The 14,231-nt window shown below is 47.9% G+C and overlaps 1 protein-coding gene across 1 annotated transcript; it reads right to left on the bottom strand.

The window, feature by feature from the left end:
- Positions 1-3,080: 3,080 nt before the first annotated feature.
- LOC141101367 (microtubule-associated serine/threonine-protein kinase 4-like) lies at positions 3,081-12,507 on the bottom strand. Its single transcript, XM_073590439.1, has 17 exons — positions 12,469-12,507; positions 9,023-9,124; positions 8,678-8,777; positions 8,052-8,176; positions 7,140-7,225; positions 6,823-6,910; positions 6,516-6,633; positions 6,182-6,320; positions 5,968-6,100; positions 5,610-5,775; positions 5,395-5,493; positions 5,051-5,173; positions 4,792-4,901; positions 4,611-4,702; positions 4,147-4,220; positions 3,619-3,663; positions 3,081-3,389 (listed from the first exon to the last, which is right to left on the bottom strand). The coding sequence occupies exons 1-17, from the start codon at positions 12,505-12,507 to the stop codon at positions 3,292-3,294; spliced, it is 1,737 nt and encodes a 578-aa protein (XP_073446540.1). The 3' UTR covers positions 3,081-3,291.
- Between the last annotated feature and the right edge of the window lie 1,724 nt (positions 12,508-14,231).

Below are 14,231 nucleotides of genomic sequence, written 5' to 3'. Positions count from 1 at the left end.
CATAGTCCCGTGCCCATATACCCAACATACATATCCTCCATCCCATAGTCCCGTGCCCATATACCCATCATACATCCTCTATTCCATAGTCCCGTGCCCATATACCCAACATACATATCCTCCATCCCATAGTCCCGTGCCCATATACCCATCACACATCCTCTATTCCATAGTCCCATGCCCATATACCCATCATACATCCTCTATTCCATAGTCCCGTGCCCATATACCCAACATACCTATCCTCCATCCCATAGTCCCATGCCCATATACCCATCATACATCCTCCATCCCATAGTCCCATGCCCATATACCCATCACACATCCTCCATCCCATAGTCCCGTGCCCATATACCCATCATACATCCTCCATCCCATAGTCCCATGCCCATATACCCATCACACATCCTCCATCCCATAGTCCCATGCCCATATACCCATCACACATCCTCCATCCCATAGTCCCATGCCCATATACCCATCACACATCCTCCATCCCATAGTCCCATGCCCATATACCCATCACACATCCTCCATCCCATAGTCCCATGCCCATATACCCATCACACATCCTCCATCCCATAGTCCCGTGCCCATATACCCATCATACATCCTCCATCCCATAGTCCCGTGCCCATATACCCATCATACATCCTCCATCCCATAGTCCAGTGCCCATATACCCATTACACATCCTCCATCCCATAGTCAACCATTATGACATCATAATGAGCGTCGGGGCTTGCAACCTATGATGACATCAGCGTCGCCATGGCAACCATTGTGACATCCTAATGATTGGCGGGGCTTGATACGCACACACTGTTTCCCCATTATGTAGATAGGGGCAAAATTGTTTGGTGAATTGCAACGCGCGGGGTTAAAATTTCACCTCACAGCAAAGCTTAGGACGCTCTCGGGGTCCAGACGTGTGACTGTGCCAAATTTTGTGGCTGTAGCTGCGACGGTGCGGATGCCAATCCCGGACATACACACACATACATACATACACACTTTGAGCTTTATATATTAGATGAGTGATTGCGCCCCCTTCAGGCGTGCGCTTGGATTACAAACCACGCAATGGGATGTAACCACGCACCAGACCGGCCTCGCAATGAGGTGTAACCACGCACCAGACCGGCCTCGCAATGAGGTGTAACCACGCACCAGACCGGCCTCGCAATGAGGTGTAACCACGCACCAGACCGGCCTCGCAATGAGGTGTAACCACGCACCAGACCGGCCTCGCAATGAGGTGTAACCACGCACCAGACCGGCCTCGCAATGAGGTGTAACCACGCACCAGACCGGCCTCGCAATGAGGTGTAACCACGCACCAGACCGGCCTCGCAATGAGGTGTAACCACGCACCAGACCGGCCTCGCAATGAGGTGTAACCACGCACCAGACCGGCCTCGCAATGAGGTGTAACCACGCACCAGACCGGCCTCGCAATGAGGTGTAACCACGCACCAGACCGGCCTCGCAATGAGGTGTAACCACGCACCAGACCGGCCTCGCAATGAGGTGTAACCACGCACCAGACCGGCCTCGCAATGAGGTGTAACCACGCACCAGACTGGCCTCGCAATGAGGTTTAAACACGCACCAGACCGGCCTCGCAATGAGGTGTAACCACGCACCAGACCGGCCTCGCAATGAGGTGTAACCACGCACCAGACCGGCCTCGCAATGAGGTGTAACCACGCACCAGACCGGCCTCGCAATGAGGTGTAACCACGCACCAGACCGGCCTCGCAATGAGGTGTAACCACGCACCAGACTGGCCTCGCAATGAGGTGTAACCACGCACCAGACTGGCCTCGCAATGAGGTGTAACCACGCACCAGACCGGCCTCGCAATGAGGTGTAACCACGCACCAGACCGGCCTCGCAATGAGGTTTAAACACGCACCAGACCGGCCTCGCAATGAGGTGTAACCACGCACCAGACCGGCCTCGCAATGAGGTGTAACCACGCACCAGACCGGCCTCGCAATGAGGTGTAACCACGCACCAGACTGGCCTCGCAATGAGGTGTAACCACGCACCAGACCGGCCTCGCAATGAGGTGTAACCACGCACCAGACCGGCCTCGCAATGAGGTGTAACCACGCACCAGACCGGCCTCGCAATGAGGTGTAACCACGCACCAGACTGGCCTCGCAATGAGGTGTAACCACGCACCAGACTGGCCTCGCAATGAGGTGTAACCACGCACCAGACCGGCCTCGCAATGAGGTGTAACCACGCACCAGACTGGCCTCGCAATGAGGTTTAAACACGCACCAGACCGGCCTCGCAATGAGGTGTAACCACGCACCAGACCGGCCTCGCAATGAGGTGTAACCACGCACCAGACCGGCCTCGCAATGAGGTGTAACCACGCACCAGACTGGCCTCGCAATGAGGTGTAACCACGCACCAGACCGGCCTCGCAATGAGGTGTAACCACGCACCAGACTGGCCTCGCAATGAGGTGTAACCACGCACCAGACCGGCCTCGCAATGAGGTGTAACCACGCACCAGACCGGCCTCGCAATGAGGTGTAACCACGCACCAGACTGGCCTCGCAATGAGGTTTAAACACGCACCAGACCGGCCTCGCAATCAGGTGTAACCACGCACCAGACCGGCCTCGCAATGAGGTGTAACCACGCACCAGACCGGCCTCGCAATGAGGTGTAACCACGCACCAGACTGGCCTCGCAATGAGGTGTAACCACGCACCAGACCGGCCTCGCAATGAGGTGTAACCACGCACCAGACCGGCCTCGCAATGAGGTGTAACCACGCACCAGACTGGCCTCGCAATGAGGTGTAACCACGCACCAGACTGGCGTATGTGCAGACTAACAGCAGACATAAATACCTGGTGCACCTCTCCTGCTACTCCTACCTTGTATGAAAAAGCTCTGTCGTTAATACTGTTCGGGTAGAGCTATCCGATAGCGCCATCCCTCAATGTTCCTGAGTGTAAGCTATTTCACATGGTTGAGCGCACTTGGGATCTGCCCCCAAGGCCCTGCCCATGCCCAATGTTTGGTCCGTAGACCGCGGCTAGGAGTTAGTCCCGCTTTTGTGTACAAAATTTTTGGGCTTTTACAATTGTCAAAAATCTTATTAAAAGACTTGTTTGTACACACAGTTGACAGTAAACCATTTGGCAACGTCAGGAATAGGTCAGAAGGCCGCAGGTAGATGGTGACGGTCCTTCTATACAGCTCCAGCAGTGATGGTGGATCTGTTGGACTTCAGGGCGCTGGATGCTGAGGTTTCCCTGTCTTTTAGATGTCTGTAGGGGAGCGGCAACAACATGTAAACACGCGGGCAGCCCTGGATAATCCGCGCCGGCAGGATGATAAGATCCGGCGGAAGATGGAACCTATGAGAAGAGAAGTAAATGTAATGTTAGTGATGGGACGCCATAGGACATGATACTACTGTGCGGTCACTGTGGCCGGACGGCAGAGGAATCTCATCACACAGAGGTCAGGGATCATCGTCAGCCTTCATACATGTCATAATCCCATCACCGACAGATGACATCTGCTCCATGTGAATTATCCTCCTTGACCGACATCACACAACATGGAGCCGATTCTCACACTTACCTCGTCTCTTTTTCCCCTTTTCCACATTTTCTGATTTTTCTTGTTCTAGAAACAAAAGCAACAACTCAGTAAGGACATATTGTTATGGGATGTGCTGTGTATCTGTGCTGTGTATAGTGGGATTGCTCTAGTCCTGACCCCTATAGTTCTGATAATCTGGTATTATATAATGGGGCAGAATCAGTCCTATACCCCGGACATGTCCTCATCTGAGAGGCATTAGATGTGTCACTAATATGGGGCGCTGAACGCCCTTTGTGCCGCCATGTGGTGCACCCCTAATGAGCGATATTCTACTATAGGAGACGATGTCTTGTTATGATGACGGAGGTTACTGGATGCTACAACGTATCACAGGATCCATGATAATAAAGTACAAAGTTACGGAAATAGAGACTGGGCCCATGGGCAACATAATTGGGATCCATGAAACATGGGTAACCTAGACCTATTACAAAAAAACCATGTGGAGATATTGGACTCTTGGTGGCAACAGTCACATTTTTGGTGCTATAGACATGTACATACCTGACAATGGGGACGAGGATGGCAAGCTGGTTATAGCATCATCTCTATCAGGTTCAGGAAAAGACTTTTTCTGCCTGTTTGGAAGAAGAAAAATATGTAAATCAGTATAAAAAGGATTGTCTGACCAGAAGAACACTGACTATAGGGCCTAATAGGACATATGAAAGTCTTAGGGGGGGAAGGTCTCCTGCTCAAAACTACCTTCTATGGAGCAGAGCGGAAAACAACTACCAAGAATGGCCGGCATGTAATACTATGTATCTCCTACAGTGTGGGCAGAACTAACAATACATGACCGGCTGCAATTATGGGCTGTTATCACCAGCGGGTTCTGAAGCCATAATCACAATCACAATGACCAGTAATCATGGGGCACCTGATATTATGGTATTTATGTCCTATATTTGGTGTTGTGCACATAGATCATCCTGGAGGCCCCAGTAATGACCCCATAATCTACTCACATTCCTGGGATGTTTATGTCTGATGCTGGGGTACACACTAGAGGGGACTTGGGATCCTCGTTGTTTGTTATCCTGGTAGCAATGGTACAGAGCTAAATATGGATAAAAATAAGACATTAATTTATTTTTTACTTTTAGATGTCATTTTTAAATATTCTGAATCTATTGATCACAAACTTACCTTAGAAAGCCTTTCAGAGGATGATGTGAAATTTTGGAAGTAAAGGCTCTCATTGTCCACACTTGTGTCCTCTTCCTCTGAGACCATTTGATTGTCTGGATCAGCGTGATCTACAAGACATATATAATGACATATTGTTAGAGGTTGTCACTATGGCACAGTCACCATTTATAACAAATATTAATAGGAACCGATTGTCCCATATTAAGGAAGATGAGACGAACAGCCGCTTAGCCTAGATGACGTGTTATCTACTTACTGATAAATAAGCTGGTGTCCACGTCCGACACAAGCTGAGGAATGTACTCTGGCTTCTGACTTAGAAGGTTGTCAAAATCTATGTCACTCAGAAATGGATGACTCTTGATCTCAAACGCTCCTCCTAGAAATGGAAAAACAAAAGTGATGCGGACGTTGTCAGAGACTACTTCATATCTGAACAGTTTACCTTAATCTGAACTACTGACATGACCGAAGGAAATAGACTGAAAGTCATTGTATGAGAACTAGAAATAGGCAAGCAGATAGAGAAATGCTGATCCTCAAGGATATGAGCCATGAGACCTTGTAAGAAGTGAATATTAATACTATTACATCTGTTACCTGTCCCAATTCTTTGTGCAGGGTTTGTTCTCAGCAGGTCACTGATGAGGTCCTGAGCATCGGGGGGAGGAGCGCAATCCCAGTCCCAATTTATGTCTCCTGTTATATAGAAAATTACAGAAAATAAAACCTCTGTATTGGACTGCAAGGTAAAGCAAAGGAAATAACTAAACCCATGTAACCAGGCAAAGCAATGATGGGATTATTCTACTTACCACCGACAATATTGTCACGCAGCTCAGTTAGGGTATCTCCGTGAAATGGTACATATCCCAGAAGAAGTCTATGCAGGATTATCCCCATTGACCACCAGTCGGCAGGTCTTCCATAGCCTTTCTTCAGGATGATTTCTGGGGCCATGTAAGATGGGGTGCCACATTCCTGGAAACCGACAGAAGATAGTGATCAGAATCGATGAAATGATTATCATGACAAGTACTTGCCATAAAAAAAAAAATAACAGAAGATAAAATATCAGTGAAAAAATTGTCTAGAAATGAAGAACGTAGAGAAGAGACAATAGTGTGATGAGATGTGTAAAGAACAAGCTAAGTTCCTGTAAGTGATGCCGACCTCACGGTCCTGGAACTCTCTGGTGATGTCCTCCACTGATTCTTTGTGGGTGTTGGTTTTTGGTGTCATGACACCAACTGTTGAAAGCCCAAAATCTGCGACTTTAATGTGTCCAGTAGGTGTAATCAGGAGGCTGTGGAAGAGAAGATGGATTTAGTCTCACAGGCAATAAATGATAACTTCCCACCATTATTATACTACAGGGTGCACTTACTTCTCTGGCTTCAGGTCTCTATGCACCACACCATAGCTGTGCAGGTATTCCACAGCAACAACCGCTTCTGCAAAGTACAGGCGGGCCAAGGGGACAGATAAAGGACCCCTGGTGGTTAGAAGGGTCTCACAGTCTCCACCTATAGAAGAAAGGAAATATGAGCGGTGAGCGGTTTGTACAGCAGATCACCACGATGTATCCTGAAAAGTGAGCGGAGACATCGGGGCAGGAGAGATTATATACAGATATCATGTATAGTATTCGGAATATTAGTCTGAGGTCGTGGTGAAATGTCGTCCATGTCACTAATAACGTGATCTGACATCTGGTCTACAGCTGGAGATACTGACGTGCTCAGTGCGGACATACAGGGACATCACACACATCAATGACTTTCCGTAATACCTATAGTGAATGCTCAGTGGGGATGTGACCGTCCACGGGGACAAGTCCTAATGATAGGAGCGGTGATAAGATGTCAGCAGACATGGGCTGAACACAATACATGGACATGTCCTACCTCCTACATACTCCATGACCATACACAGGTGAGATCTGCTAGAGAAGGAGCAGAGCATGGAGGTCACAAAGGGACAATCAGCGAATGTCAGGATGTCCCTCTCCAGAAAGGCCCCTTCCACGTCTTTTGGAGTCTTCATGTTCTTCTTGGCCATTTTCTTCATGGCAAAGATCTTCTGTGAGTCTTTATGGCGAACTAAGCAGACGGCCCTGGAGAGAAGGAGAAGCCATGGTTTATAATGAATCCTTATTAACAGTCCGGTGATTTGGGACAGATCAGTTTGCTCCACTGCTTATAACGGAGCTGAATAGTGACAATTAGATGTGGACAGTGGTGTGGACTCAGATCATGTCCCTATGATAACACTGAATGGCCGAGCACAGAGGCTGAAGCCTTGTCATAGGGAACCCTGAGAAATGTGGACTAGGCCAATCTCACCCAAAAGATCCGCTGCTGATCAGCTTGGATGTTTCGTAGTCGCTCATCTGCGGCTTTCTCGCCGGGATCGATGATTCCATCAAGTTCTATAAAAGAAGAAGAAGAAATGATATTAAGATCTAGAAGCTGCAGGAAAACATCTCCAGATGCTGAAACGTCTCCTCCTATATTGTGTCCCCGCTGATGTGCACTGATCCGATGTAGGGAGGATACGAGCCGGACGCTCCGCAGACACAGATGTCATATAAGGGGGGTCCTCCATACACCGGAATCATTGTACAGTGATAGATAATGTGGGAGATCCCACAGATGAGAACTTACAGGGAATGTGTCAGCAGGTTTCTGCTATGTATTCTGAGAGCAGCATGATGTAGGGGCTGAGACCCTGATACCAGGGATGTGTCATTTATCAGGCTGTGTAGTGTTGTGTCAATAAAATCAGTGTTTAATCAGCAGGAAATTATCACTAGAGGACCATCTGTCTTGTGCCATGAAGTCCAATTGCTCTATGTAACCCACCCCCACCACTGATTGGCAGATTTCTTCTTATGCGCAATGTACACAGAAAGCATCCAATCACTGGTGTGGGTGGGGTTATACACAAACAGCATCCAATCACTGGTGTGGACGGGGTTATAGACAAAAAGCAGCCAATCACTCGTGTGGGTGGGGTTATATATGAAGTAATGGATACATCTCTGGAATCAGGGTCTCTGCCTCTATATCAGGCTGCTCTCAGATGGGAGCAAAAACCTTCTGACAGATTGTCTATATTATAAATGATATTATCTAATGCAATAGTGTCATCTCCTCTTAGAATAGAGACGTCCCCTGGTTATATGGGGATAATACTGGACGGGTCTCACACCCCATGATCAGTGACACACAGACATCTCCCTCTATAATACTTACATCGTCAGGTTCTTGGATCTCCGGGATCTCTAAGATTACACTGTCAGGATCCACCAGCTCAGTTGTTTCTAAAATAGTTAGTGATAAAACGATGAAGAAATACAGTAGATTAGAGGATATTAATCCTACAGACATAACTCAGCGATATAACGGAGAAATGACAAGACGCCTGTAAATGGGATTAACCCTCGCTATAGGGGGATTCTGAGTATGGGAACGTCCGGCGCATCCATAGATAAGTGTCATGTAATGATGGAGGACCCCAATCTCCACATGAATGAGGATCCCATCGCCCTCACTGCACATGTGAGTGATGGGAAGAAAACCGAAGCATAGGAGCCATATGCAAATTAGCCTGGAGGTGCACTGGGGCGTGTCACTGCACTCAGACTTCTTCCACGCCCCCAGGGCGCATCCATTCTGATTTCTTTATGACTTCTACATTAGATTTCTCCTGACTGGCACATTGGACATCTGGAAGAAATGTGAGAAAATGTCCTGTACAGTCCTCCCGCTCCTCCCATATGTAACATGTGCTGCCAGGTTCCCATTACACAGAGTGGAAAGAGTAAATGTTCTCTATAATATCCGGATATTTCTTGTAGAAGGTTGTGTGATCGGCTCACCTGTGGTCAGATCGCTGCTCGGCCCCGGCTGACTCGTATTAGGGTCAGGGGTTTCGGTGGTCACATTTTGCCCATCTTTGGTGTCGCCTTCTGGTGTCTCCTGATAGATAGAATATATAGAATTAACATGTGGAACCTTCCACTAAATCACCAAACACATAAATCAGGAAGGACTAAACCTGCATTTACAGACGCACCGCCTGTAACTACAGATCAGGCGCCATCATGAGGGCTTTTCTCAGAACGTTCTCTCAGATCTGACACCAGATCTTCTGATATCTGACTGGTGATCTGGAGAAGATCAGAAAACAAGGACGTGTGATAGAGAAGATGATGGCTCCTTACCAGGCGATCTGATGAGCGGGCCGGACCTTCCAGGACACACAGGACTTCTTCAGCCAGTTCTTTAATAAGAGATAAATCTCCATGTTGAGATCTATTTTCAGCCTATAAAGAAGAAAAGAAACAAAAATGAAATTCTGAGATGAGAAAGGTGACAATGGAGGCGGCCATTGTATGTGAGGTCTGCTCCTCTCTCTGCAGATACCACGACTGCACATCTGGGGACTCGTCCTGTGTTATATTGGAGGAATGAAGAAGCTTCTATCCCACCATTATTATCCAGTATTGTGGAGATGTGTGCGGAGCGTCCGCCATTTACCTGCTGTAGTAATGTCCTGATGTTCTGGGGTAAATCCGTCAGATACTCTGAGGTGAGATGACCTCGGTGGTATTTGGTCAGGCAGTCCCTTACTAGCCCCACCACCAGCCGGTGAGTGAAGCTGAGGACGCCATCGGGTGGTAGAAGCACAATCTCAGGGCGATTGGTGGTAAGAATCTCCCATAGTGCTTCTACCTGAAGATTGTCCAAAAGGAAATCAGTCATAGTGAAAAACTGCAAGTGCTCAGTCACTAAGGAGCCAACAATGGCAGCCGTGATAGCGAGAAACTGCAAGTGCTCAGTCACTAAGGAACCAACAATGGCAGCCGTGACCCTGTGTACATTGTATAAGTAGACTGCGGGCGGTGATGTCATAATGCATAGTGATGTCATAATAGCTCATCTTCTCCAGTGATGTCATAATGGCAGACCATCTCATAATGGCTGGTGATGTCACCATGGAATCTTGTGATGGAATGTTCTAGGGTGGCTTTGAACAAATACATGCTGCCCAGCAATATTTAAAATGTGTGAGGGCTCATACTGTATATAGGGGCTATGTGATGGCTCAGCTGTTTATAGGTGGCTGTTTGTGGGCTCATAGTGTATATAGGGGGCTGTGTGTGGGCTCATAGTGTATATTGGGGCTATGGGATGGCTCTTACTATATGTAGGGGGCTATGTATGGGCTTATACTGTATATAGGGGGATGTTAGGGTACTTTACTTCTGCTTAATATTAAGTGATAAAATTAATAAGCCTAGAAGCCTGAGAATGAATGGAGCTGCGGTCAGATATCCCACCTGCTCCATTTTATAATGTGGATAAGTTTCCTATCAATTATTAAACTTTCTCATTCTTCCGATCGATGCAGTTTCTAATGGTCGGACCTAAGTGATCACCTATCCTGTGGAGCCCATGGATCAGTGATAACTTGTTTTAACCAAAGAACCCCATTAATGTAAACTACTGTAATTATACTTCGCAGTTATGGGGGCGCACAGCAGATGTGCAGGAGCCGCCTGTGCTTTACAGTCGATGGTCCACTATAATGGGGATAATGACTGACAGATATTTGCATATAGCTGTAGGGTGGGCCCCATAGAGTCCATTCCCCTGGTGGGCCCCAGACACCCCAGTCCGACCCTGGACAGAAGTGATTACAGACTGCAGGGAGAAAATCAGACAGACATTAGATTGTATACTCACATTTTGATAATTCAGAGTCTTCAAAGAAGATGCAATGGCTTCTAATCACTTCCAGAGTCTGGAGAGTTCTGGACTTCCAGTGCCCACGCCCGCTTTTTATACAGCTTTGTTTGGGGGGTGGCTTAAACCAGTTCCTGAACATGTTTACTCAGAAAAACGCATGCGTACGCAAATGCAAGCATACGCATGTCCTTGCGTACTTATGCCTTCCCATAGACGGTAATGTGTTGTTTTGACGCACTCCATCTGCAAGTGTCCGCATGCGTTTGGCTGCGGATATTTGACGTCTCCAAAACTGCAACATGTTGCGTTAGCCGCGCCCCGCTGCACACCGCAAAACGACGCATGCGTATGCATCCGCAGGTGAACGCATGCAAACGCATGTCTCTGCGTACACCATGTTAAAGATATGCACGCAGGGCACATGCGAATGTATGCGGTTGAAACGCTGCGTACACAGACGCAAATGTGAAAGCAGCCTAATCCGATGCCTCCATATAATTGTAATTCCCCTTTACGTCCTCCCATCCAGTGACCTGGTAATAAAAATGAACTAAGTCTCCCCTCTCCCACAACAAGTGGTGCTGTCTTTGTGCCTGCGGCCTGTAGCTCCGACTCCGGCGGTGCGATGAAGTGATGTCATTGCACTGGAGAAGTAATTCAGGCATGTGCTCATGTAAGATAACAGCAGGTACGCAGGATGCAGTGACGAGACGCGAGACTGGGTGAACTTTGGCTAAGGAAACTTTTATAAATTTGAGCCACTAGGGCTATGCTTAGCAACCAAAAGCAACAATAAAAGATTTTGTCCTCACAGGGACTATGCACGAACAAGCACTTTACTGAGAACACGACTAGTCCGGCAACAGCCGGTTGCTATAGGGCTGCGATATGGCCGACTACGGGTCCTTATTTACTAAAGTGTCACTTATCCGTCCTGACGTCCCTCAGCGTTGCTGATGGGGCTGCGTTGGCGTCACAGCCGCGGGGCCCAGCTGCTGAAGATCTGTCGTAATCTTCGGGCGCCCCAGCACCCAGGAGGAGTTGGGGCACAGCAGGCCTTGAAGGAGTCCTGGAGTTGGGGCACAACAGGCCCTGAAGGAGGCCTGGAGTTGGGGCACAACAGGCCCTGAAGGAGGCCTGGAGTTGGGGCACAACAGGCCCTGAAGGAGGCCTTTGTTGAGGTAACCCCTGTTAAAAAAGCGGGGTTCGGCTTATCAGCAAGTTTTATGAGACTCTCGTCTCCAAACTGGGTTGTGTCGCAGTTCCCAGGAGTGGCGGTTGGCAGGCCACGCGCACGGCTTGTGAAAAATGAGGATGAATGAACTCATGGAGATCAACATCCAGCACTGCGGAGACACCATCACATGTTTCTCAACGCAGTGATTCTAGAGCAATGCCCCCATCCCTTATGGGAAATATGCAAAAACATGCAAAACACAAGCCGCGGAGACACCATCGCATGTTTCTCAATGCAAGCAATGACTAGCCAGGTCTTTCCCCGGGAAGAAACAACCACGGGAAGGGCAGTCTCCAATGAAGGAAACCACCTATGCCAAAACATGGTATCCATCCACAGACAGCTGTTTCGGGGTATTGCCCCTCATCAGTGTGGAGTAGGAAACTGGCTTGGACCTATCCGAAGAGTTCCCCTGTAGGCGGGGAGTAAGCCCCAACTGCCGACTGCAGCGGGGTGGCGTCCACTGCGGCCCACGATGAAGAGGCTGCAGCCGTGGACTGAGGCGGGGCGGCAGCGTGCAGGCCGCCGCGGGCTGGAGTGAAGTGGCAGCGGCTGCGAGGTGCGGCGGATCAGCCGCAACAGACCGGAGCACAGCGGTAACGGCTGCGGACGACCGTGGGCGGGGAGCGGCGCCAGATTGGAGTAAAGCACAAGTCTCTTGTCGGTAGGTTCGTCACTTACTCTCCACAGGCCGCTGAAGGTCTCCCCTCTGATCAACATCTGTCACTCTGGCTCTCGACCTCCCACGGTTTCTTGCTCCGTGTCTTCCTCTCTGCCAACTGACTCCCCTGCGTGCTCCCTGTCCCTTTTATACTCGCCCCTCCCCTTGCTGTCCTTTCACTCTCAGCAGTCCACTCTCCTCCTCTGTTCCCCGGGTACTGTTTCCTTAGGAACCCAGATGGTGGTCCCCTTGGTTCCGGCCCGGACACTCTGCGGGGGCCCTCCTCCCTACACTGCGAGGACTGGCGGAAGCCGGGGCATGGTGCTCCATAGAATATATGGACAGACAGGACGGAGCACACGGTGGGATGTATATAGAGATTTAATATGTGTACGCTCATTTCAATTTAGACAAGTGAATTAATTACATTTTATAATATTTATCTGGGATGAGAAATTTTTACACTTAGCGGGAAACAATTTGAGGAGGCGAAGGCTCGTAAAGTGCGTGCCACACCTAGAGCACTACCTTGAGCACATGATGGGAAGTTATGTCAGATAGCGCTATCAACCTGCCAATATGGGGCTAAACCTGCAGGTCGCATTCACTATTACAGGTAAGCGTGCAATCTGTGAAAAACACTAGTGCTAATCATATGCAGCAAATATACGTGAATAAGCTCTTATTTGGAGCGCTGTCTGCCTTTTCTATATTTTATACAGTGGACCTCACTTCGGTGACCAGGGGTTCGCGTCCAATATTCCACGGAGCGGCTGTTATTATTTTAAAAATATATTTTTCTATCTAATTGTACCCAATTACTATTTTCATCTTTATGTATCTCATTTTCTATGTTATCTATGTCAGATAAATACATTTATTTTACTATCTATCTCATTTTTATCAATCAATTTCATATCTACAACCCCGAATCAAAATAAGTTGTGACAGGTTTAATAGAAGCCTGGGAAAGTAAGTGGAAGTAATAAAAAACAAGGGTCAATTTCTAACTAAATCACATGACTTGTGTATAAAAATAGATTGTAAGAGAGGCAGAGTCTTCCAGAAGCAAAGATGGTCAGAGGTCACCAATCTGTGAAAAGCTGGGACTAATAATTTTGGAATAATTTCAAGAAAATGTTCCTCAATGTAAAATTGTAAAGATGTTGAATATACCGCCAACAACATAAAATCATCAAATAATTCTGGAAAAATCCAAGTGCACAAGGAACAAGGTCGATGAAAACATAATTCTCCCTCTGTACAAATCACTCGTCAGACCACACTTGGAGTATTGTGTGCAATTTTGGACGCCGGTGCTCAAGAAAGACATTACTGAACTTGAAAGGGTTCAAAGGCGGGCTACTAAAATGATAAATGGAGTTGGTTCACTACAATACCCAGAAAGGTTATCAAAATTAGGTCTATTTACTCTAGAAAAGAGAAGACTTAGGGGAGACTTAATATATATGTACAAGTGTATCAGAGGGCAATACAGAGATCTCTCCAATGAACTATTTGTACCAAGGACTGTGACAAGAACAAGGGGGCATTCTCTTCGTTTGGAGGAAAGACAATTTCTGCACCAGCATAGAAGAGGGTTCTTCACGGTAAGAGCAGTGAGGCTCTGGAATTCTCTTCCTGAGGAAGTGGTGATGGCCAGCTCACTGAATGAATTTAAGAAAGGAATGGATGCTTTTCTTGTGAGTAACAGTATAGAAGGTTACGAATAACAGAATATTATAGGTAGATGGTTGACCCAGCTTAGGGGAAGGAATTTTTT

The sequence above is a fragment of the Dendrobates tinctorius genome, unplaced genomic scaffold (genome assembly GCF_039654945.1).
Source record: "Dendrobates tinctorius isolate UK_male_01 unplaced genomic scaffold, ASM3965494v1 ptg000116l, whole genome shotgun sequence".
NCBI classification, from domain to species: Eukaryota; Metazoa; Chordata; class Amphibia; order Anura; family Dendrobatidae; genus Dendrobates; species Dendrobates tinctorius.
The sequence above is the reverse complement of the archived record's forward strand: the minus strand, read 5'-3'. Positions and strand labels throughout refer to the sequence as shown.